This window comes from Pygocentrus nattereri, chromosome 14 (genome assembly GCF_015220715.1).
Source record: "Pygocentrus nattereri isolate fPygNat1 chromosome 14, fPygNat1.pri, whole genome shotgun sequence".
Taxonomy (NCBI): Eukaryota; Metazoa; Chordata; class Actinopteri; order Characiformes; family Serrasalmidae; genus Pygocentrus; species Pygocentrus nattereri.
Genome location: NC_051224.1, coordinates 38,323,741 through 38,349,459, shown reverse-complemented (window position 1 = coordinate 38,349,459; position 25,719 = coordinate 38,323,741). Strand labels below are relative to the sequence as shown.

Below are 25,719 nucleotides of genomic sequence, written 5' to 3'. Positions count from 1 at the left end.
TCTACTTTGAGGAACCAAGACTCAAAAGGAAAGAACCCTAAGAACATGAGGAAGAACCAGTGGGGGAAAAACAAAACGCTGATTAGAACTAATAGTCGAAAGGAAAAACTCCCTAAGATCTTGAGGAAGCACCACTGGAAGGAACGAAAGCTCAAATGGAAAAAAAAAACTTTTCTGAGAAATTGAAGAGGAGCACTGAGAGGAACCAAAATTAGGAACTCTCTAAGAGCACGGGGAAGAACCATTGAGAGGAACCAAAGGACTAAAGCTCCTAAAGAGGACGATGGTAGATATCGTCATGGTGGGGCGCATACAGGATGGTACATGACCATGGATGAAAAGAAGCTTAATATCAAGGCTGCATTAGACTGAATAAAAAGGACTGCATAAAAACATATTTTTATACAAATGATGACAGGAGATCAGTAAGGATATAGTAACAGACTAGGGAATAAAATCTCTTGGGCATCCAGATCAGGCAGCAGGCTGTATGGCACATGTAGGTGGCTCCAAAATGGACAAGCTGGTCCAGATAGCAGAAGGACGCACAGCATGAAACCTCCGTCGGGACTTTATCATATCAGAGATCAGGAAGCAGGGGGACTGGTATGGTTGGTAACTTCTGGTTTTCTTTTTTGCTACATTATACTGGTTGTATACCTTTATTATGTGTATCAGGCACAACCTCCACTGCATTCCGCTCCCTCTGTCGTGCCCCTTCCCCCTTCCATCCCTGCAGGACTGATTAAATGAATGATTAGTCTCATTTAGACATGCTGGAGGTGGCTGGGACTGTGTGGGATGATGGGTTCTGACAGGGAGCCATAAGTTCAGTGTCTTTCCTCCTGGGGCAGAGACAGATCTGTCCTGCTGCTTCTCTTCTCTCTGTCACACAATTCAGAGCACATTACCATTTTTGTGAGACCGGGAATGGATGAATGCACCCTGAAAAACATCCAAAAACAAAGCAAAAGAAATTAGAGCTCTCCATCAAGCTTCCGGAAACTTTTGAGGAACTGAAGAGGTCTGGAATCTTCTGGAGGTCTGAAGAATTGCACAGGTCCTGAAGGATTTCCTCACAATTTCTGATGGAGAACTATACAACTCCTAAAACAGAACCAAACAGTTCCTTAAGGAGAACCGCACAGTTCCTGAAAGAGAGCTATACAGTTCTTATAGCACAGCCACACAGTTTTCACAGGAGAACCATAGAGATCCTGCAAGAAAACTGCAGTTTCTTAAGGAGAACCACACCATTTGTAAAGGGGAACCACATAGTTCCTGAAATAAAGCCACACTGTTAACCTAAAAAGTTCCAGGAATCTTAAAAAGTTCACAAGTCCCTGAAAAAGTTCCTGAATTTCTGAAAAAGCTCCTGGTTCCTGAAAAATGTCTTGAGTTCTTGAAAATGTCCCTGCATTTCTAATTCTTTAATACGTTCCTGAGTTCCTTAAAAAGTTAATAATTTGAGAAAAAGTCAGTGAAAGTTTCCTGAGTTCCTTAAAAAGTTGTTCATTTTAGGAACGTTTCCTGAGTTTGTTTGTAACCTTGTGCTTGTAAGATGACACAGGATGTTCTATGAAGTAAATTACATTGCATTGACATAAGGGACCTTAAACTAAGGTGAAGGATATTTGTTCCATTTATAACATTATTATGAAGCATCGTTTGTGAGTAATAGTCTCAGAAGGTCTAGTTTAGAAGTTTATATCGGTCTTATGGAGTCCCACATAAGTCAAAATACAAAACCCTACTAAACCGATACAATGTCATTTACTTCAGCTTATGGTATCCTGCATGTGTTATGACATCCTTATGTAGGTAGCCTTCAAGTAGCATGTTTACCAGAAGTTGTATCAGGTCACTAACTGTAATGTGAGTACAAGAGTTAAGTCTATGATGTGGGGCACTAGTTTGATACAGAACATTATCCCCATAATTGACTGCAGTTTTTCAAAGGCCAAAACCAGAAAGGTGTAGAATAAGACTTTACAGCCTGAAAGCGTAAAGTGAGTGGAGAGGAATGGACGTGAGTGGAGAGAGTGCAGTGTTCATGCACTGATATCACACACACACACACACACCCACACACACACACACACACACACTCACACCCCTGCCTGTGTTGGGACTGGATGTTTGCGTGAGAGGCTGATGATAAGCCTGCTGCTTTGTGCAGTAGGAGCCCTGGCAGGAGTCCATTAGCATCCAGAGCCAGCACTACTATCTATTGTTTTACACACAGGGCTGTGTTCCAATAAACAGACACGGCTCTGTTCCAATAAACTCTCTTCTCTACTCTACTCTTCTCTTCTCTTCCCTTCTCTTTAGTTTTCTCTTCTTTTCTCTTATCCTCCTTTCCTTCCTCTTTCTTTCTCTTCTTTCATATTTTTCGCTTTTTTCTTCTCTTCTCATCTCTTTTCTTCTCCTCTTTTCTCTTCCTATCTCTTCTCTTCGCTTCTCTTCTCCTCCTGTCTCATCTCTTTTCTTCTCCTCTCTTCTCTTTCTGTCTCTTTTCTTATCTTCTCTTCTCCTCTCTTCTCATCCTATCTCTTCTTTCTCCTCCTATCTCTTCTCTTCTCCTCCTATCTCTTCTCTTCCTATCTCTTCTCTTCTTTTCTCTCTTCTCTTCTCTTCCTTTATCTTCCCTTCTCCTTCTGTCTCTTCTCTGCTCTTCAATTCTCCTCTCTCTTTTTTTATGTTCTCTTGTGATTTGCTCCTCTCTGCAGCGAATGACTTCATGCGTACTTCTGTATGTGTGCCCTCTCAACCTTTCTTACACGTAGACTGCTCTACCACATTAAAGAGAGGGAGATGAAGGGAGAGCAGAGAAAAGAGGATGCAAATAAAGGAGAGAACAATTAGAGAGAGTCTGCCCGCCGGCAGGTCGCTAATTACTCTGCCAAACACACTGGCTGATTGATGTGCATTGAAACAGCTGCGTGGAGTTTGGAGTTAGAACAGCCCCCCCCCCATCTCACCCCCCCCATCTCTCCCCCCCATCTCTCTCTCTTTTTCTCTCTCTCTCTCTCTCAGCCATTTATTTCCTCTGTCTGTCTCTTTTTCATTTTCACTCACTTTGGAACTCTGGAAGTGCATCCCTCCTAGTTCCACTCCTTCTCTTCTTACTGTGATTCCTTTATGTGCTGCTTCTTCTTAAGCTCAGCCCAGCTGGTTAGTCTGCTGAAGAGGCTGTGGAATTGCAATGGTAGGGCTTCATCATTTAAGCGCAGGACACATCCAAATGCATCCAGATGCCCCTCAAATTAAAGAATTGAGCTTTTTAAAGCACAAAAGTTGTTGAAAACACTGCTTGAGTGCATCATGTGACCTGCACAGAAAAGCACTGGCAGTAGAATGATGGGTTAGAGTGATGAAGCTCCACTGAACACCTTCAGTATGAACTGGACTGATATAGCTCGCCCCACTAAACACAGTTAGGAAGCATTGGAGTGATGGCGCTCCACTGAATATCTTTGAGATGTGTTGGAGTGAAGGAGCTCCACTGAACACCTTTGAAATGAGGTGCAGTGATGGAGCTTCACTGAACATCTTTGAGAAGAGTTGGAGTGCTGGAGCTCCACTGAACACCGTTGAAAGTAGTTGGAGTGCTGAAGCTCCACTGAACACCTTTGAGATGTGTTGGAGTGCTGAAGCCCTACTGAACACATTCGAGATGAGTTGGGAAGATGAATCTCATTGACAAACTTTAGGATGAGCTGGAGACATGAAGCTCCACTCAACATTTCTGGAATGAATAAATGTTTCTGTGTGAGAGTGGATGGGCAGGTGAGAGATCCTGAGCCAGTTCCTCTGGGAAGTCTCATTTTATTTGCCATTTCAATTGGCCGCATGACATTTCTGCATCGCTGGAAAAATCACTACAGATATTTTTGGAGCATCCAAAGCCAGTCGACCTATCTTCTGAGAAATGACTCCGTTTCCATTGCTAAGTGCTTATGCGTGCCAGTCAATGGTTTAGATGCACTTGACCGAAGGCCAGCTCTTTAGTTTCCTAAGAACTGCATGAAACTATTTTATTATTAGAGAGAAAAGTTTTTTTTTTAGAATTTAGTTGTATGTTCCCCGCGACCCTTACGGAGAAGCGGCTTAGAAAATGGATGGATGGATGGATGTATAGTTGTGTTTTTTGAAGACACATCGCATTTTCTCAAAGTAATACAATCTTTCAAGTGGTTTTGATGTGAAAGGCTTCAGTCTAGAGCAGAGGTGGGTGACGCAAGTGTTGTCCTTTTAACAAAAATCAGATCTCCTTGGGAGCCACAATAGTTTGTCAATTTTGCCATTTTGGGTGAAAATTTGTCTTAGTATGTGCTGATGTACTAGTATAGACTAAAAAAATACAACATAAATGAAAAGACAGACTCACTTTGCTCTGCTTTTAGTTTTTAGCTCAGCTATAGCTGCTATTCTCACATCTCTGGCAGGAAAACCGAAGTCCCGTTCCCCCTTAAGGTGACTTCAGCTTTGTGACTTTTTAGTGCTTGATAGTTTCTCATTGCAGATTAAACATATCGGAAAACCAGCTGGATTGATTATAAGTGTATATAAGTCTGCTTGTCTCCAAATTAGCGATGTTCAACTTAAATCTTTCTCTTTGCCTTTTCATTAGCTATTAACTAGGTAAGATTGTTGTCTGCATTGCTATGGTGACCAGCAGTCTGTGCACCAACCTTCAGGGGTGAATTAGCAGTTAACTAGCTACATTAAAGCTACATTAACTCCAGCATTTAAGACCATTTATTGTTACAACTGTGTTGAACAATCAGCAGAGCTTTATGGCAATAGAGGATTATTTTATCTTTATCAAAAAATCTAATTCTGTGGTGGACGCAACAGGACAGTAAAAGAGCCGCATGTTGCCAACCCCTGGTCTAGAGAAACCCAGCCAGAATCATAGTAGTGGTGTTAGATTTTGACCCAAAACATAATTTTATAAACCCATTCATGGTGGAGGGAAACATGAAGGGTGTTGTGAGGCAAAATAGTCCTGAAAGAAAACTGTTTTTTTCCAGATTATCCACTATTATTAACTCCATCAACATTCCATATGAGCGCTCAGAAGACTGTAGGTTCACGGGTGGTTTTGGACCCCTGGATTCTGCCACCATCACTGAACCATTTCACACCAAACTACTCCGAATCACATCTCAAGCACTGAAATAATGCTGAAAAGTTTTCAAAATCGGCAATCTTTTAAATCTGATCAGAAATGAGATCTAACCACGTAAACTGGACAGAGCGAGAGAAGAGGAAAGACTAGGGCCGGTGAAGTAGAGGGAGGGCAATCTGTAGCAAGAGAATGGAAATAATAATAGAAGATGATGAAGCAATCAATCCTGGTGATGAAACAGAGGAAAAAAGAAAAGTAATAGGAGGAAAAGAAATGATGGAAGAATGTGAAGACGTGGTAGAAGAAACAGAGACGATGGAGGCAAGAAGGAAAAGGAGAAGAGCAGTGAGAAAAAAAGAAGAAGAAGAAACAACGGAGGAGCAGAGTGCGTTGACGGTAATTGATAGAGCAGAGCCAGTGTGCGTTTGGAGACGGCTGTAGGAGCGAGAAGTCAGAGGGGAACGGAGGAGAGAGACGAAACCAGAGCGAAAGATAATGAGGAAAGAGCGTCAAACTTCAGAGTAGCCCTGTGAGGAAGCCATGAGTGTCCACAGCTTCTCAAATATTCATGAAGGACAAGGGAGCGAGGGGGGTGGGGGGGGTAATAACGGCCACCAGACTTCTAATGTGCTCCCACTCCACTGTTCAGTGGTTGTATAGAATGTTTTAAACAGCATCCAGTGTTGAATTCTGGGAAAATATTTACAATACAGAGAGATTGTACTGTATCAAATGTTGACCTGTAAGGCTGCTGTTATTTTGCTGCAGCAGCATTATAATAATACATTACTGTAACTGTATAACTGCCATTTAATTCGATTTTTCCATCCCATTTTCCTTTGTTTTAGTATTTTTTTTAGTATTTCAGTATTTAGTATTTAGAGCTGCTGAGCTGCATTAATGTATGTAACTAGACTTAACTTTGGTTAATATTAGCCTAGCTACCTAATGCTCACCTAGTACAAATTTGCCCATATAAAATAAAATAAAACATAATTTGATGTAGAAACTTTCACTTTGTTTTCATCCTTTTTCTGTATTTGCATCTTATTAGCACTGCTTTGATAATGCTAATGTTAACCTCTATGGGATTTGTAATGTCGTCTTAGCACTAAGCTAACAGTGATATACATTCACTTTCTTACATTCAGTTCAAAGTTGCCACAGAATGCGTTAATTCAGCACGGTAAGCTGTTCTCTGACGTCCACACAGAAGGAATGCTGTAAACCGACTTGTGCTTTTATGAAATGCATTTATCTTTAATCGCATTTATCACACAAACACAAACAGAGAGAAACGTTCCTGGATGACAACAGAGAGGGATGAGCGGAATGGGCGCAATTATCTGACCACACGACTATCCAGAGTCCTCTTGTGTTTAATAGGATCATATTAAAGCCACTGGGGGAAAATGAACATTCACCACCGTTAGCTTGCTACTAATATAGCATGGAAGACTCCATAGACAGGCTAGCAGAGATGAGCGTTATTGCAGTAGCAGTCATTTCTGGCCTAAACAGGTCAGAAAGGTTGAAAAAACGAACATTTTCTCCTTTTTTTCAGATCTTTTACTATGGTCGTTTATTTGTAACTTCTGGCTACTTGTCATATTTCAAACTCACGTTCGTTGAGGTCTGTGCAAGGTGGGTTCTGTCATCAAGGGGCAGGAACACCGGTTGACCTGATTTGCATGATTGTGACACAGATTTATACTCCAGTGCTGATCTATATTGCATCTATAGCAGAGCTGAACTACAGGGGGCGCTGCAGAGGCTGAACTAACCACAGTGATGAAGTTATTTTGACAGATTAAAAATTTAATAATATTGATTTCTGATAGCATGAATAGCTGTCATAGTCAGATCTGCTGGAGTCGTTAGCCACACTCTGTAAATGTTTACATCCCCTGTTTATGAGCAAACGGATAGAATAAAACTAATTCCCTCTCCCTGCTTTCTTTCCGAGTTTACAATCACCCACATGTCCGGCTGGACACTGAAGGACAACCGACTGCCGAGCCCTCCTGCTACCCACTTCAGACCAGCTGCCCACGCCCCAGCTGCCACCACCTGCCTTGGACTAGCTGCCCACCCTACACTGATGTTTTCATAGACTCCCAGCTATTCCTAATACCAATATTACTGCTATTAATATTAGTAATATAATCACTTGTAGGTAGTTTGACCAGAGGAGGATGGGTCCCCCCTGGTGAGCCTGGTTCCTCCCAAGGTTTCTTCCTCAGCTCTGAGGGAGGTTCTCCTTGCCACTGTTGCCCCTGGCTTGCCCGCCGGGGGGTTTCTACATTTTTTACATTCTTGTTAAAACTTTGTCTTTTCCGAAATTCTGTAAAGCTGCTTTGTGACAACATCCGTTGTAAAAAGTGTTACAAATAAATTTGATTTGATTTGATTTCAACAGGAATCAGCCTGTTAAAGTTTGTGTTAGGAGCGCATTTGCTGGCGTATGTTGGGAGCCCGAGAATTTGGCCCCCAGTCAAATCTATATTGATGATGTAAGTAGTAAGAGCTATCCCGTGTATGGACAGAAAACTATATGTAATTGCTGCATTGTAATAACAGCTCATTCTGTGCACTGAGCAGAGACCAAAGCAGCAGCACAGTCCACACACAGGCTGTAGTGATGATGGAGAGCAGTGTGTTCTGGGCCTGGCTCTGAGCTGCCGTGTTCTCTCCAGGTGTGAGGTGTTTTGTTTTATGTATGAGATTAATGTGAAGCCTCTCTGTAGTCTATCTGCATCTCACCTGGGGAGAAAATGGATGAGCGCAGTAAGCAGGCGCTGGAGGGGTGATGCTGCTGTCCGAGGCCAATTCTCAGCCAATTACAAATCCACTGCTGCGCATATATTCAAAACACGAATAAACAAAGAAACACGTACCGTCAAACTTACAGATGCGTTTAAATGTATTCGCAAATCTAAGTCAGTAAAAGTGAATTGTAGCATTGTTTGCTTACGTGTTTATCGCTCTTTTTTCTCCTCTTTCTTTTTTTCTTTCTCTTCCTCCCATCTTATTATACTCTCTTTGTTGCTTTCTCTCTCCCTCTCTCTCTCTCCCTCTCTCTCTCTCTCTCTCTCAGGATGGTAGAATACTCCCTCGATCTCCAGAACATCAACCTCTCCGCCATCAGAACAGTGCGTGTGCTCAGGCCGCTCAAAGCCATCAACAGAGTGCCCAGTGAGTCCTCGTGTGTGTGTGTGTGTGTGTGTGTGTGTGTGTGTGTGTGTGTGTGCTTCTGGGTGTCTCTGAGAGTTTAAAAACTATGTAAACTGTGAAAATCATGTTATTTATGGAATATTTAAACAGTATTAAAATTTCCAAACATTTCCAAAAACTGGGATTATTTCTGTGGTGCATGTTGTAACACAGGATTACTATAAACTGTGGTTATTTCTTCAGTTTGTTCTATAGCACAAAGTCAGTGTAACCTGGTGTTATTTCTATAGTCCAATGCACAGCAGGGAATTAATATAATTTGGGGATATTGTTGTGGTACATTTCATAGCATGAGATTAATATAATCTGAGATTATTTCTATGGTTAATTTCCTAGCAAAGAGTAGTCTGGGGTTATTTCTATGGTTCATTTTAAAGCATGGGATTAATATAATCTGAGGTTATTTGTACAGTTCATATTGTAGCATGTGATTAATATAATCTGGGTTTATTTCTGAGGTGGATGGAGAATTTTAAAGCATAGGATTAATATAATGTAGGGTCATTTCTATGGTTCATTTTATAGCAAAGGTTTCCAGGAATCTGGGATTATTTTTATGGTTCATTTTATAGCACAGGATTAATATAATTTGAGGTTATTTCTGTGGTTCATTTTATAGCATTGGATCAATTTTAATCTGGGATTATTTATATGGTTCATTTTAAAGCATGGGATTAATATAACCTGAGGTCATTTGTACAGTTCATATTGTAGCATGTGATTAATATAATCTGGGTTTGGTGGATGGAGCATTTTATAGCACAGGATTAATATAATCTGGAGTCATTCATATAGTTAATTTTATACCATGGGATTAATATTTTGATGGTTCATTTTATAGCACAGGATTATAAATAATCTGGCTTTTCATATGGTGCATTTTATAGCACACAATTAATGTAATTTGAGGTTATTTCTGTGTGCAATTTATAGCCCATGATTAATATAATCTGGGGTTATTATATGGTTAATTTTATAACACAGGATTAGTATAATCTGAGATTGCTTCTGTGGTTAATTTTATAGCACGGGATTAGTATAATCTGAGGTTATATTTATGGTTCATTTTACAGCATTGGATTAATATAATCTGGGGTTATTATATGGTTAATTTTATAGCACGGGATTAGTATAATCTGAGATTGCTTCTGTGGTTAATTTTATAGCACGGGATTAGTATAATCTGAGGTTATATTTATGGTTCATTTTACAGCATTGGATTAATATAATGTGGGGTTATTTATGCAGTACATTTTACAGCACAGGATTAATAATATATATATAATATATAATTATATAATTTTGGATTATTTCTATGGTTCATTTAATAAGATAGGATTAATACAATCTGGGGTTATTTCTATGTTTTTTTTGAATGCATGGGACTAATTCATTTATTTTTTGTTAGGTTTAGTTTTTCTCTACACAGGAATAAACACAGGATTCATGTAAAGCTCACAGACATCATGAACGCATCTCCAGTAAAAACATGCAGGCCCATTGAATGAAAAGCACAATGCAAATCAAGTATGAACTGGAAACTTTCATAGGAAGACAAGCTGTCCCCAAACCTCCGCCAGGTAGTTTGTGTGTAACTCTTTCTCGTCTGTGTTGGCACCTATTTGCCGCCTCATGCAGGTGTTCGCTGCTCGCTGAGTGGGACTGAATTAAAGCAGATTTGAAAGCCATTACCTGTGAGTCACAGCTTGAACTGCAGCTAGATTAATCCGTCTCATAATTAGACGGCAAAACTGTTTTCTCTGAGCGCAGCCATAATTCACAGCCCTGCTCACCTGCGCACAAACACAGCTGCCTTTTCCGGGGTCCTTCCGTCTTCATCAATATTCCAGCGCACTGTAGCTCATGAAATATGAATTCTAATTGAATTAGCATGTGTGTGGTTTCGCTGCAGATGGAAATTGATGAGGGGATAGTGAGGGATGCTGGCGGTTTGGGTGAAATCAAAAGCATGCATGAACATAGAGTTGTAGTGGTCCACTATACACCCATCAGGCATGACATCATGACCACCTCCACGTTTCTCCACTCATTGTCCACTTTATCAGCTCCACTTACTGTATAGCTGCACTCTGTAGTTCTACAGTTACAGACTGTAGTCCATCTGTTTCTCTGATACTCTGTTACCCTGTTCTTCAGTGGTCAGGACCCCCATGGACCCTCACAGAGCAGGTACTGTTTGGGTAGTGGGTCATTCTCAGCACTGCAGTAACACTGATGTGGTGGTGGTGTGTTAGTGTGTGTTGTGCTGGTCTGAGTGGATCAGACACAGCAGTGTTGCTGGAGTTTTTAAACACTGTGTCCACTCACTGTCCAGTCTATTAGACTCTCCTACCTTGTCGGTCCACCTTGTAGATGTAAGGTCAGAGACGACAGCTCATCTGCTGCTGCACAGTTTGTGTTGGTCATCCTCTAGTCCTTCATCAGTGGTCACAGGACGCTGCCCACAGGACACTGTTGGCTTAATATTTTTGGTTGGTGGATTATTCTCAGTCCAGCAGCGACACTGAGGTGTTTAAAACTCCAGCAGCACTGCTGTGTCTGATCCACTCGTACCAGCGCAACACACTAACACACCACCACCACTTCAGTGTTACTGCAGTGCTGAGAATGACCCACCACCCAAATAGTACCTGCTCTGTGAGGGTCCATGGGGGTCCTGACCACTGAAGAACAGGGTAACAGAGTATCAGAGAAACAGATGGACTACAGTCTGTAACTGTAGAACTACAGAGAGCAGCTATACAGTAAGTGGAGCTGATAAAGTGGACAGTGAGTGTAGAAACAAGGATCAGTCTATGTCCAAAAGCATCAAGATAGCACTTCTAATGAGTGAAATATGGATACACTGATCAACAGAATGGGACAGCCTGGAGCAGCCACATCTGAGACTTTCATGTGTCATGATGTCATCATGCCCAATGCCAAGCGTGGGCTAGAGGGGTATAAATCCCCCCAGTATTAGGCCATGGATCAGTGGAGCTGTGTTCTCTGTAGTGATGGAGCTCCATCCAGTACCTTTGGGATGAGTTGGAGTGATCCAGAACTGACCATCCAACAGTACCTGACCTCACTAGTGATCAGTCAAATCATCACATCCAGTGTAAAGCCTTCCCAGAAGAGTAGAGGCTGTAACTGCAGCACGAGAGGACAAACTGCCCCCTTAATGACAGCAAATATGTCTGATTGACCACATTTGGGGTAAGAGGAGTAACCCCAGTCAAGTGGACTGTGTTCTCATTAGGACAATTTCCGTCTGCATCTTTCAGGAACTTTAGCACTTTCTGTTCTCCTTCTTCACTGCCACTCACCCCACTCTCTCCTCTACTCTTCCCTTTTCTTCTCTTCTTTCCCTTCCTCCCCTCTTGTCTTCCTCTTCCTCCCCCCGTGGCGGTGCTTCTCTCTCCTCTTCTCTCTCTGTCCTCCAATTATGCCACACACAGTTCTCTTTAATGAGCAGCCTGCAGTGCGGCACTGCATTTCAATCTACCACAACACACACCACACACTCCTAACACCAAGGACGCGGAGGGGTGTTTAAAGTTGGGCTGATGAAATTTTAAGCAGCACACGTGTGACGTCACGCTAAATGCCGTGTGCTGTTTGTGTTCTTTTTTCATTTGAATCGTTTGGAGCGAGACGACAAGACACAGCTGTACATTTTGACATTCCGGTCAAGTGATCTGTTGATTGTCTGAGTGAAAATAAGGTAAAACTTCCTCTACAAACTTTTTTCTGCAAGTTTCAGCCCACAGTTTCTATGTGAGTGCTGAGTTTAACATCCATCCATCCATCCATTTTCCAAGCCACTTCTCCGTCAGGGCCGCGGGGGGATGCTGGAGCCCATCCCAGCAGTCTTCGGGCGGAAGTTTAACATATTGGGGAAAAAAGTAAAACATGAAAAACGAAATTATTAAATTTGAACACGGTTCATTCCGTCTATAGGATCTAAAATACACCGATCAGAAGGGTCGAATTGCAGCACCGTATGACGGCGTTTCTGTGATGCAGACACAGGAACGCTCCTCATGTGGCGTCACGGGCAGGTGGGCTTTGGAGTAAAAGCCACAGTAACGTTGCTGAGTAAACAGAACTACGATGACGTTTTAGGACCGCTGTTAATTAAAATAACCCTAGTAGACTTTGAGAATAAAGTCGTAATATTTCCAGATTAAAGTTGTAAAATGACGAGAGCAAAATCGCGATATTTCGAGGATTAAGTGCTAACTGTAGGGGGGCTGCCATGGGGTCTCGGTTGCTGTACTGGCGACAGTGAAGATGCAGAGTGCTCCGGATTTCCTCACACTTCTGTCTCTCTGTGGATCATTTTGATCTTCATCCTCACTGTCTGTGAAATGTCATGCCCTGTTTGAATGGGGGGAGATGAAGCCCCCATAGCTGTGTAGACCCTACCTGAGATCATCCTTCAACAACACAGATAGACGGTTTCCTCCGAGTCCGTCCGGCTCTTTATCCTAGATAAACCGGGGCGGCTGAGTGTTTCTTTATGGGGGAATCCATAGGAAAGTGCAGCTCCACCAACTCAACACGAGGAGGTGCTGCTTCACTTTACATAGCCTTTGGCCACAATACTGACCTTTTCCGGTAATATCCCACTTTAATGTCGTAATTATTATCATAATATATTATCATTGAAATATTACGACTTTATTCTATAAATACAGCTTTTGTCTCAAAATATTACGACTTAAACACTGCGAGCGTTTTCGTTACAGTAGTTACTTAAACACTAGTTTAAGTTAAATTATACTTTTTAAAATCCCACCTCCGCATTTAACCCATCCATGAAGTGAAACACCACATACACACACTAGGGGGCAGCGAGCACACTTGCCCAGAGTGGTGGGCAGCCCTATCCATGGTGTCCGGAGAGCAATTGGAGGTTAGGTGTCTTGCTCAAGGACACCTCAGTCATGGACTGTCAGTGCTGGGGATCGAACCAGCAACCTTCCGGTCACAGGGCCAGTTCCCTAACCCCCAGCCCCCGACTGCCCCCGACTGCCCCCCCAGTTTCCAAGTAGAATTAGAAATGTGTCTGAAATCAGTCACCAGCTAAATCATTCCTTTACATTATCAACCCATCAAGAAATGCCAAAACACATTACAAACTCCCAAGAACCAATAGAAACTCTTAATGGTTTTCTATGTTCTCATTAGGGACGTTAACCTTTTAATCCACTATTACACAGTAATGTAAATAACGGCTGGTATGGAGGAGATTCAGCACTGCTGAAAACACGGCCGATTTGCTACCGTTATGATCACAAAACCACAGACAGAACTCTACAAATCACCAGGCGCTGTAGATTTAGGCACGTTTGTTTATCATTATGCAAATATGTAGAAACAAGATTAATTTAGTGTTAATAACATCATTTACGGCAATAAAGATTTCAGGACAGGAACTATCCGTGTTATAAAGGGTAATAATAATGGGGGGGGTGTAGTTTGGTAATAGCTCTTGTGTTTAATGTTACATGTTGCTGTTGAAAAAAACGTGGCACTCCACGGGGTGTTGCGATGTGGGCATGCAGCCATGTAAACGTTGCCATGGTGATAACACAGGCTGAAGATTGGTGATGATCAAAGAAGTGCTTTAGTGATCACTTTTACTTGTTTAAGGCGGAAAAACGGCATGTAGGCGCACAAACTCAGCCCCTTTGGGTTCATCCTGTGTGATAGATTAACCTGCAAGGGAAAGCGCAAAGCCGAGTTTTATTTATTTTGTGCCATTTTACACAGGAGTGGGCTAGCCCCACCCCCCAGACCCCCCTGTTGCTACACAGGTGCCGTACACACAGAGCAGTAATCATACACTACTATGTTTCTCCAATCAGCACAGACACACACCCTTAATTCAATCCCAGCAGAGCTTCTCTCACACACACACACACACACACACACACACACACACACGCACAAACACACACACACATACACACACACACACACACACACAGTTTAAATAAAAGAAGGTTTAAATACAAAAAAATGATGATTGTTTAAAGTAACTGAATTGCAGGCCTGTTGTGAAATCATTAAGCCTTTTCTGAAGATGCTCCATGCTGCCCTGTGTTTGTGTAGGTATGCGGATCCTGGTGAACCTGCTCTTGGACACTCTGCCCATGCTGGGGAACGTTCTCCTGCTCTGCTTCTTCGTCTTCTTCATCTTCGGCATCATTGGCGTGCAGTTGTGGGCGGGGCTGCTGCGCAACCGCTGCTATCTTGAAGAAAACTTCACCCTGTGAGTAAAAAGAGAGAGAGAGAGAGAGAGAGAGAGAGAGAGAGAGAGAGAGAGAGAGAGAGAGAGAGAGATAAACAGAGAGAGAGAGAGAGATAAACAGAGAGAGAGAGAGAGAGATAAACAGAGAGAGAGAGAGATAAACAGAGAGAGAGAGAGAGACAGAGAGTGAGAGACAGAGTGAGCGTGAGTGAGAGAGAGAGAGTGAGAGATAAAAAAGAGAGAGAGAGTGAGAGAGAGACAGAGTGAGAGATAAAAAAAGAGAGAGTGAGAGAGAGAGTGAGAGAATGAGAGAGCGAGAGACAGTGAGCGTGAGTGAGAGAGAGAGAGTGAGAGAGAGAGAGAGTGAGAGATAAAAAAAGAGAGTGAGAGAGAGAGTGAGAGAAAGAGAGAGTGAGTGTGAGAGAGTGAAAGAGAGACAGAAAATAGTGTTGTGTTAAAAATTATACTTTATTAGTTACACAAAAAATCGTATTGCATCACTTAAAGCAACTCTTCCCTAAAAATAAACCAATGCACACTCCTTACCTCAACTGGAGTCAGTCAGCCTTTGTCTAGTTTAATGTTTGGAGTAAAACATTTACTTCTTTAAAACTGTGCTGAAGCCACGATGCTAATGTAGCTAATAAGTAATGAAAGCCTATACCCCACCAATTAGCATGGCGCTAACTACATGTCTAATCATCCCTTGTGTCAGATCCCATCAAATTGTTGAATAAGCAAGTCTTGTTTATTCATACTGCAAACTATAAAGAAGAGAAAAAAACAGTACTGCTGGCCAGAACTGTAGGCCTCGGGTTCGGGGAGTAAACAAAACCACTTCTACGAGAACGCAGATCGCTTCTGGCCCCTGTGGGGTTTCCAATATCATGTTAGCTCTAAGCTAATGCTAACTGTGAACATCAACAAAGGCTTGTCACATGGCAAAAACCAGTAGCAGCAGCCGTCTTGAATGTTGAATTTTAAGCTGTCAAAGCTGATTTCTCCTCATTTCTCCTTAATTTCATCACGGAGACGTCGACAAAGTCATTCAGAAGTTCATTCGGAGTGCTTCGCTGAAGAGGAACTTACAGACTATGGACGTCTTTACAGTGGTGGTGATAGGAACCGGGGGGTCGCCATGACTACAACACAAATACCTTTTATTTACTATCTAAAACCACTGGTGAACCTATGTGCATCTTCAGACTGTCTGTTGTTATGTGTGATGTTGATCATGGACACAGAGTGGCACATCTGACAAAAATAACATTTATTTGGGAAATATTTGGCCTTACGAGACCACACATATACCCCCCTCCGTCACGAATGGATAAAGAGCCTAAAATCTTTCGACAAAACAGGCAGATATCAGGCAGTGTGTTCATAATAATCAAAAAATATAACTTTCTGTGAGGGAGCTTTCAGAGGTGGATGTCTGGTTCCTATCACCACTACTGTGAATTATTCTGAGTCACTAAGGTGATCTAGGATGGAGTGTTTCGCACCAAACCACTCTGAAGGACTGTGTTTACGTCGTGTCCATAGGCATTACTTCTGTTCCTAAGTTTACATTTACGGCATTTGGCTGACACTCTTATCCAGAGCGACTTACAATTTGATCGTTTTACACAGGAAGGCGAAGGTGGTGTTAGGAGTCTTGCCCAAGGACTCTTATTGGCGTAGTGTAGGGTGTTTGCCCAGGTGGGGATTGAACCCCAGTCTACAGTGTAGAAGGCAGAGGTGTTAACCACTACACTACACCAACCACCTGTTAGCCTCATATCTTCAACGCAAAAGGAAAGAAGAAAGCGTCAGACGTCCACCATGTCTTGGCTGATTGACTACATTTGGGCATTGAGTTAAAACGATGAATTTGATTTTGTACTGTAAATATTCCTTTAAGCCTGGCTCTGGGTCGGTAACACAGCTCTTCCTATTGACCCTCTTCCAATCAACCCTATACAGAGCAGCCTGACTACATCATTACCATAAAATGAGCTCTAGCATTTGCCCATACATTAAACCATTTCTCCACTGCTTTCTCCATTTGTCCTTCGCTTCGATTCCCTCCGGTTTTACTCTCCAGCTGCCATTTCAAATGCAAATGCAGTTCCTCCCAGTCGATGGCTGCAGTTGATTAAAAACTGTTTGGTGTCCGCATTCATGAGCCCGAGGTTACCGTGCCAACAGACGCCCGGCCGCCCCTGTCTGCGGAGAGATTGGATTTGAAAGCTCCTGCGGAGCGGACGAGTGTGTGTATGACGGGGGTTAGATGAATTCTAATGTACAGAGAGGTGTTGTTTTGATTCTTTTTTCTTTTCGCTATTTATCCGCATTTTCATAAAGCAGCCTGTTCTCCAAGCTCTCCAAGAGAGTCAGTCATTCTTTGCCTTTTTAATGTCATTTTCTCTCTCCCTCCTCTTCCAAAATAACTCATTCTTCGCCCTGTTTGAGGTTTTGTTCATTCGACGGCACGTCCTTATCGCGAGCTTTCTTCGTCGCGCACACACATACAGCTACTGTCAGTCACTCTGACAGGTCAATTATCTCTTACCGCGTGGTGCATTATTAAGAGCGTCGTAGCATTTTGGCTCTTGGTGGGTGTTTGCCAGGTGTCACACTGGCTTTTGCCATAGTGTTATGCTCCGTGTGCTCTTACACGCCACGCAGGTGCAATTATTAGCGTCACATCCAGCACTGATACGATCATTAGCTTTACGCGCCACACAGGTTCATGCAGGGGCATGCTGCGCTGGTGTAATTGTCAACATATATTATTACTAAAAGCACAAATATTAGCTTTACATGCTGCACTGCTACAATTATTTGCTTCACATCCAGCGCAGAAACAATCATCATTAGCATTACAACTTTATATGTTTATCTTTAAACCTTGGTTTGTCTATAATTATTACTTATTAAGTTTGATTAATCAAGGGCTCACAAGCGGGGCAACCATCTATTTGTTGACCCTGATCAGGAGATCGCGAGTTCGATCCCTGGTGATGCTACAGCCAAGAGAGCACAACTGGCCTCGCTCTCTCTGGGTGGGTAGGGTGGCCTAGAAACTAAAACCTCCAGGAAATATCAAAGCTCTGGAATTATGTGGTGTCAACTACACTATATGAAGACAAAAGTATCGGGACACCTACACATCACACCCACAGGAGCTTTTATGACATGCCAATCAAAATCCAGGGACATTAATATGGAGTTTGCAGCTGTAACAGCTTCCACTCTTCTGGGGAGTTTTCTACAAGATTTTGGAGAGTGTCTATAGGAATTTCTGCTCATTTATCCAGAAGAGCATTTGTGGAGTCAGACACTGATGTTGGACGAGAAGGCACGTCTCACAATCTCCATTGTAGTTCATCCCAAAGATGCTTTATTGGGCTAAGGTCAAGACTCTGTGAGGGCCAAACTTACCCAGCCATGTCTTTATGGACCTTCCTTTTGCACTGAGGCTCAGTCATGCTGGAACAGAAAAGGGTCTTACTAAAACTTCTCACAAAATTGGAAGCATACAATTGTCCAAAATCTCTTGGTGCCGAAGCATTAAGAGATCCTTTCGCTGGAACTAGGGGATCTGGACCAACCCCTGAAAAACAACCCCATATCTTCATCCCTCCTAGGATAGACTAACATACACCAACCAGCCACTGCATTAGAGACATCTACCTTATAAGTACACTCATTGTCCGTTTCATCAGCTCCACTGACCATGTAGGTGCACTCTGTAGTTCTACAGTTACAGACTGTAGTCCATCTGTTTCTCTGATACTCTGTTACCCTGTTCTTCAGTGGTCAGGATCCCCATGGACCCTCACAGAGCAGGTACTATTTGGGTGGTGGGTCATTCTCAGCACTAACATGGTGTTGTGTTAGTGTGTGTTGTGCTGGTGTGAGTGGATCAGACACTGGATCAGACAGTGCTGCTGGAGTGTTTTTAAACACCTCCATGTCGCTGCTGAACTGAGAACCAAAAATATCCAGCCAACAGCATCCTGTGACCACTGATGAAGGACTAGTAGATGACCAACACAAACTGTGCGGAAGCAGATGAGCTGTCGTCTCTGACTTAACATCTTCAAGGTGGACTGACAAGGCAGGAGTGGACAGTGAGTGGACACACTGCTGTGTCTGATCCACTTGCACCAGCACAGCACACACTAACACACCACCACATCAGTGTTACTGCAGTGCTGAGAATGACCCACTACCCAAATATTACCTGCTCTGTGGTGGTCCTGACCATTGAAGAACAGGCTGAAAGGGGGATAATGTAGTATGCAGAGAAACGGATGGACTACAGTCTGTAATAGTAGAACTACAAAGTGCACCTATATGGTCAGTAGAGTTGATAAGCCGGTCATTGTAGCTGCTTTATGAACAGTGAGAAACCGCACGCAGCCTTACAGAGTGAGTTTGTGTTCAGCTGGTTTAAGCAGCTGAGGGTTATCTGGGTTTATCTAAATGAACAGCCCCTCTGCTGCAGCCTGATCAGCTATCGATCTGTTTGGGCTTTAAAACCCTCCTTAAGGTTGAAGAAAAAGCTTCCTTCATTTACTCTACACTACTGACATTGGGGCCTGGGGACGCATGTGCCTCATGTGCAGGGAGAGAGTGAGTTTTGCGTGGGGGTGGTTGTGTTTCACAGATAACCCATATTGGCTACTGCAGGCTCACAACCAGGCGTTCTGAGGGGCTCAGGGGAAAAAAAAACAGCAGAATGAACGCAAATTAAAGTTAATGATTAGTTCTAGGTCACTCTAATTCATCCCCAAGGTATTTGGAGGAGAGCAATCACTCCAGAGAACACAGTTCCACTGCTCCACAGCCCAATGTTCCCCTTAAGCAAATGCTTGTCATTAGGCATGGTGGGCTCAACCTCATGTGTGGCTGCTCAAGAACATCAGTCAGTGTTTTTATATGGAGACTAAACAAGCTGTGTGGACACAATTGGGAACCCGTGTCAGCAAAAGTGCATCTTAAAGTGACATCTTAAAGTTTATGATTAAAAGCATTAAATGGCCTGTCCTAATACTTTTTGGCAATCTGATGGCTGTGAATCTTGGACTTGCAGCAGAGCTTCACAGAACTTTTTACAACAGAAACTTGGTTAAGCGAGTTAATAGTACCCTTGACCGATGAGATTGTTTGGCTTTTTTGAAAATATATATGAAAAACATAAAGCAATAAGCCATGAGAGGCCATGCATTACAGTGATTTTATCACAGGAAGGGTGTTCTTAGGCTTAGAAACCTCCTTTCCCTGTGATAAAACTGTAGCAACACACAGCCTCAGGTGGCTTATTGCCTTTATAAAACGGCAGCCAACATAAAATATGTTAAAATACACAATTTATCTGAAAATAATTTGTTATTATTAATTATAATCGACATAAACAAGTATTCTGCCAAGAAACGTAGTTCCTTTAAAGTGTGGTATCATTGCTAAGCAACCATGGACCACTGAATGAAGGGAACATTTAGTAGCTCATTGTTATGTACTGCGGTCATTTCATGATTTTTTTGCGGTCATTCCATGAACTTTTTATCATATAACAGTGAACATATTATAACACAGCACTGTTTAAATGTTTAACTTTAGTAAAAAAAAAAGTACTTTTTGGTCATTAAATGACCACAGTGACTCTTATTTAGCACCAATTCAGGAGCACCTTTGTCTCAAACTGGGGCTGAATCTCATACGGCTCCCTGCTCCCTACATAGTGCACTACGTAGGAATTTAAATACTGGATCCTGCAGCCCAACAGAGCAAAATACAGCTAAAATGCAGTCATTCGGGACTCAGAATCATAATGTCTCTGGGTAGCACTGTTGCCTCACAGATAAAACCGTCTGGGTTCGATTCCTCAGCCGGGCGTCCAGGGTCCCTGTTTCTGTTTCGGTTTCCTCTGGGTTCTCCAGTGTCCTCCCACAGTCCAAAGGCATGCAGTCAGGCTAATTGGAGGTGCTAAGTTACTCCGAGGTGTGAATGTATATGTCTGTCTGTCTGCTCTGTGATGGCCTGGTGACCTGTCCAGAGTGTTTCTTGCCTTCCACCAGTTTGTTTGGAGTTTGTTTAGGTTGTTGGCTCTTTTAGCCTGTTAGCCAGCTGACCAGCCTAACTTTGTGTGTGTGTGACGGAAAAGAGACTGAGGGCTGAGCTGCCCCATTGGCTCACACACAGAGAAATGTTCTACACACACACACACACACACACACACAGACACTAGTTGAAAAGGCCGAAAAAGAGTATTAGCTCTAAAGCAGAGATTCAGTGTGTTATAATTTATTAGTGTTTAATAATCACTGAATCAATGATTTGACGCTTGAGACATAATTACAAGGTGAGTAACAGTGTAGAACAGGAACTGGACAGCAAGAGTACAAAGAAAAAAAATCATTACCATGGCAACACTTTATAAGAACAACTGCTAAATGTCAAAACCCAGTCAAGAACACCTCGACTATAATGCTAATTTCTGCTACCACCCCTGTGGGATTCTATTAGTATGTTAGCGCCAACAGTGTTTACAGTGGTAAACATGGATTTTTTGGCCTGTACTAGATAAAATACAGACTGATTTAAAGCTTGTGACAGACTCCCGCCTGTATTTGTAGCCAGTGACATACCTAGAACTCCCAGAAGGCTTAGAGTGATGGTTTCTCTCACTAAAGTTTTCCCTCATGTTGTAAATCAAAATTTGATTCGTTGATTCAGCCGTCAGTTCTTATTAATGGTTAATCTGATGCGTTAGGCCTTCAGTCCAGCTCCTGAAGCCCTAGCCAATGGGAGAGCTCACTTTGCTAGCAACCCAGGCACCACAGAGAATATATTTTGACTGAATAATTTTCCACTGGGTATTTAACTCTTTTGTTTCCAACCAAAACTTAACAATGAAATGAGTATTTCTACAAAACTTCCAGTATGGAATGGGCTACATTTGTGCAAAGGGGGTAAATTGTTACATTTTTTACCAAACTTTGTTTTATTTCCAGACCCTCAGGCATTACCCTGCCCGCTCCATACTACCAGCCGGAGGAAGACGACGAGCGGCCTTTTATCTGCTCACTGGCACAGGATAACGGTATCGTGTCGTGCTCGGATGTGCCGACGCGGCGGGAGGGGGGCAGGGAATGCTGTTTGGATAAGGAGGACGTCCTGCACCGGCATGCCCTCGGGTTGAGCGCTGAGCCACTGGTCAACGGCAGCACCTCCGCCATGGGCCTCTGTGTAAACTGGAACCAGTACTACACCCGCTGCCTGACCGGCAACAGCAACCCACACAAAGGCGCCATCAACTTCGACAACATTGGCTATGCTTGGATAGTCATATTTCAGGTACATGCCTGCAGTGGTTGAAGTGTAAAAACATTTAAAGGGGCTTGGTGGTCTCGAAGGGCCAGAAGTGAACTTAGAACCAAATTCTTCTAGTGTGTAGCCTACTGTAACCGAGTACAATCAATAACACAAACAAATCAAGCTTTCTAGCAAAATGCAGTTCTCCTCACGTCTACATGCTTGATCAAAGTGTGTTAGCCATGCTAACCATGCTAACTTACACTACATTCATGTGCTAATGACAGACTTACTGCTTGTCCATCGACGTTGACAAGCTCGATATTGATTCTTTTTTTGATCCTTTAAGCTCCACCTTAAGGAGGCATTGGATTGGTTTAGACATTTCACACTCGGTTTGTTCCCACCCAGATAAATTTACTTTCATACCCACATTTAGCCCCAAATTTCTCATGATTGTTCCCATGAGACGAGATCACGTCTGGCATTGCAAGACTAGAGGCTGAGGTGGGCTCAAATAACTGTGGACAAACTGTGGGTAGATGTTCATTAAGTGTGAGTGAATGGATTTATAGATGGACAGATGGATGGGAGGGCGACTGGACAGGTGGACGGACTAATAGATAGATAGATAGATAGATAGATAGATAGATAGATAGATAGATAGATAGATAGATAGATAGATAGATTGATAGATTGATAGATAGATACTGTGATCTGATGGTATGTATGGTGTTCTGTGCAGGTGATCACTCTGGAGGGCTGGGTGGAGATCATGTACTACGTGATGGATGCACATTCTTTCTACAACTTCATCTACTTCATCTTGCTCATCATCGTAAGTCTTCCTCTCTCTAGCGTAATGTCTCTGGGTAGCACTGTTGCCTCACAGCAAAACTGTCTGGGTTCGATTCCTCAGCCGGGCGTCCAGGGTCCCTGTTTCTGTTTCGGTTTCCTCTGGGTTCTCCAGTGTCCTCCCACAGTCCAAAGACATGCAGTCAGGCTAATTGGAGGTGCTAAGTTACTCCGAGGTGTGAATGTATATGTCTGTTTGTCTGCTCTGTGATGGCCTGGTGACCTGTCCAGAGTGTTTCTTGCCTTCCACCAAATGACCACTGAGATAAGCTCCTGCAATATATATATTTATTTTTTCAACAAAAAGCTTGAGATACTTTCTAAACAGTTAAAACAACAACAACAACAAAAACAGCCTGTTTTAAATCCATCATGGTTGTGCTTTTTTTAATGAGGCCCCATATAGAGCAGCCAATCAGAACAGAGATAATTTGGTAGCCATGAAAATTGTTTTAAAAAATGTGTCTAGGCAGTAAACAATGTTTTTGCCTGTAAAGCACTGTATTATATAATATTACAATATTACAAATAAATATAAATACAGTATTTGTTTTGCAAAAAAGCCAGTAATATCTCGGTTAGAAGAACACAGGTTTGGGTTCTGACTTCTGTGTTAGATTGAGGGACAGAGAGATGAATAAATAGATGACTACATGGGTGTTGGACAGACAGACAGACACACAGTGTCTTGGTCCTGAATGTGTGGAGAGTCTTCTCTTGACCGGAAGACATTAGAACAGTGTGAACTTTACTCATGTTAGAGGTGAGACTAGTTTGTGTACAGTGGACGGCGTGTAAAGGTCACGTTCCTCCCTGGTGTTTCCTCCAGACCTTTGTAGAAGACTCTAGTGCCTCATGCAACATCAGGAACAAAAAAAAAGAAAGCAATATCTCTTGGCTGCTGTCCATCCCAGCGAGAGATGTACACTACAAAATGCTGAGTGTTTCACACTTAAAATGAGATCACTTCACCACGGCAAGAAAAACTGGCCATAATAACGTTTCCATTCATCAAATACGATGAGCCCGGTTGTCAAAAACTGCGCTGTGAGGACGTTTCCCTGACTGCCCTGCACAGTCTCCGGTTCGGAGTGTTTTGCTGAGCAATCAGCTGAGCATTCTGCACTTTCCACAAACAATTCCTCTTTAACTTAGGAGAAAAATCTAGCGCAGAGCAAAATGTACGTTCACCCTGACCTTTTTGTCTTGTTAGTTAATGTCCCTGATCATATTAAGCACCTTTCATCATATCCTATCGTTTGAAAGACAACATTCTTAGAACGTCTGCCTAATGTAGAGTTTCCAGGAAAGAAAAAACCCTTTGATTGGGACAGAATGCTTACATTACACAAAGGTTCTATAAACCTTTTAAAGGTTCTCCACACTTACAAAACTTTTTCAGTTGTGGTTCTTTAGGGTATTAACAGTGAGTGTGTTTACATGCACCTAATAATCCAATAACTGCAGCAAATCAGATTTTGTCAGTAATCCGATCAACACATTTACATGCACTTGAGTAATCAGATAATGGGGAAACTCCAGGTCTACAGGAGTCAGACAGTAATCAGATAAAGGGGAAACTCCAGGTCTACAGGAGTCGGACAGTAATCAGATAATGGGGAAACTCCAGGTCTACAGGAGTCAGACAGTAATCAGATAATGGGGAAACTCCAGGTCTACAGGAGTCGGACAGTAATCAGATAATGGGGAAACTCCAGGTCTACATGAGTCAGACAGTAATCAGATAATGGGGAAACTCCAGGTCTACATGAGTCAGACGGTAATAAGATAACAGGGAGACTCCAGGTCTACATGAGTCAGACAGTAATCAGATAATGGGGAAACTCCAGGTCTACAGGAGTCAGACGGTAATCAGATAACAGGGAGACTCCAGGTCTACAGGAGTCGGACAGTAATCAGATAATGGGGAAACTCCAGGTCTACATGAGTCAGACAGTAATCAGATAAAGGGGAAACTCCAGGTCTACAGGAGTCAGACAGTAATCAGATAATGGGGAAACTCCAGGTCTACAGGAGTCAGACAGTAATCAGATAATGGAGAAACTCCAGGTCTACACGAGTCAGACAGTAATCAGATAACAGGGAGACTCCAGGTCTACATGAGTCGGACAATAATCAGGTAATGGGGAAACTCCAGGTCTACATGAGTCAGACAGTAATCAGATTTCTGCTTTGCAACCAGCCTTTAAACCTCATGCTGTGTCTTTTCTTAAAGCATTGCACCACTTTACCTGTAAATATGAACAGACCTCATCCAGAAGATGAAAAATCTGTAAATCCTTAATTTCGTCAAGCATGTTTTTGGTTTCAGTGTCACTCCAAAAGCTGCTCACTTATTTCCGGTACTGTCGCGCAGACTGAGAAATCTGAAAGAAATCAGAGTTTAAATGCACTGAGAAATCTGATAACTGAGCAAAAATCCAGCCTCTTTATCAGATTTCTTAATCAGATTTCTAGACCTTACTCTGATCTAAGAAATCAGAGTGTGCTTCCATGACCATGTGAATAATTGCCAATTTGACAATTGCAGAAATCTGATTAAGATTGGATTGTCGAGTGCATGTAAACTCACTGTGATTCTACTGTAGCAAGAACACTTTTGCATCTGTAGCTGAACCATGGCTGAAGGACTAGATCAATGGTCTCCAACCTAGTCCTAGAGAGCTACTCCAGAGTTTAGTTCCAGCCTGAATCCAGTAAGCTGCCTCACCCCCTTTCTGAACTCTAATACATCTGATCCAGCCAATCAGGGCCTTGAGAATAGATTGACTAACTGGAGCAGGTGTGGCAAATTGCAGGAACTAGGCTCTGCAGAAAGGCAGCTCTCCAGGACCAGGGATGAGGACCACTGGACTAGAGGATGGCTGACACTAAGGCCCAATCCCATTTCACCCCTTGCCTCTACCAC

The 25,719-nt window shown here is 42.6% G+C and overlaps 1 protein-coding gene across 2 annotated transcripts in view; it reads left to right on the top strand.

The window, feature by feature from the left end:
* cacna1ia (calcium voltage-gated channel subunit alpha1 Ia) overlaps nucleotides 1-25,719 on the top strand; it is a 282,477-nt gene that overhangs the window by 159,842 nt on the left and 96,916 nt on the right. For both annotated transcript variants that reach the window (XM_037544719.1, XM_037544718.1), the window contains exons 5-8: nucleotides 8,232-8,329; nucleotides 14,492-14,651; nucleotides 21,635-21,977; nucleotides 22,681-22,773. In XM_037544719.1, the coding sequence (XP_037400616.1) occupies nucleotides 8,232-8,329; nucleotides 14,492-14,651; nucleotides 21,635-21,977; nucleotides 22,681-22,773 (694 nt within the window). The remainder of the gene's footprint in view (nucleotides 1-8,231; nucleotides 8,330-14,491; nucleotides 14,652-21,634; nucleotides 21,978-22,680; nucleotides 22,774-25,719) is intronic.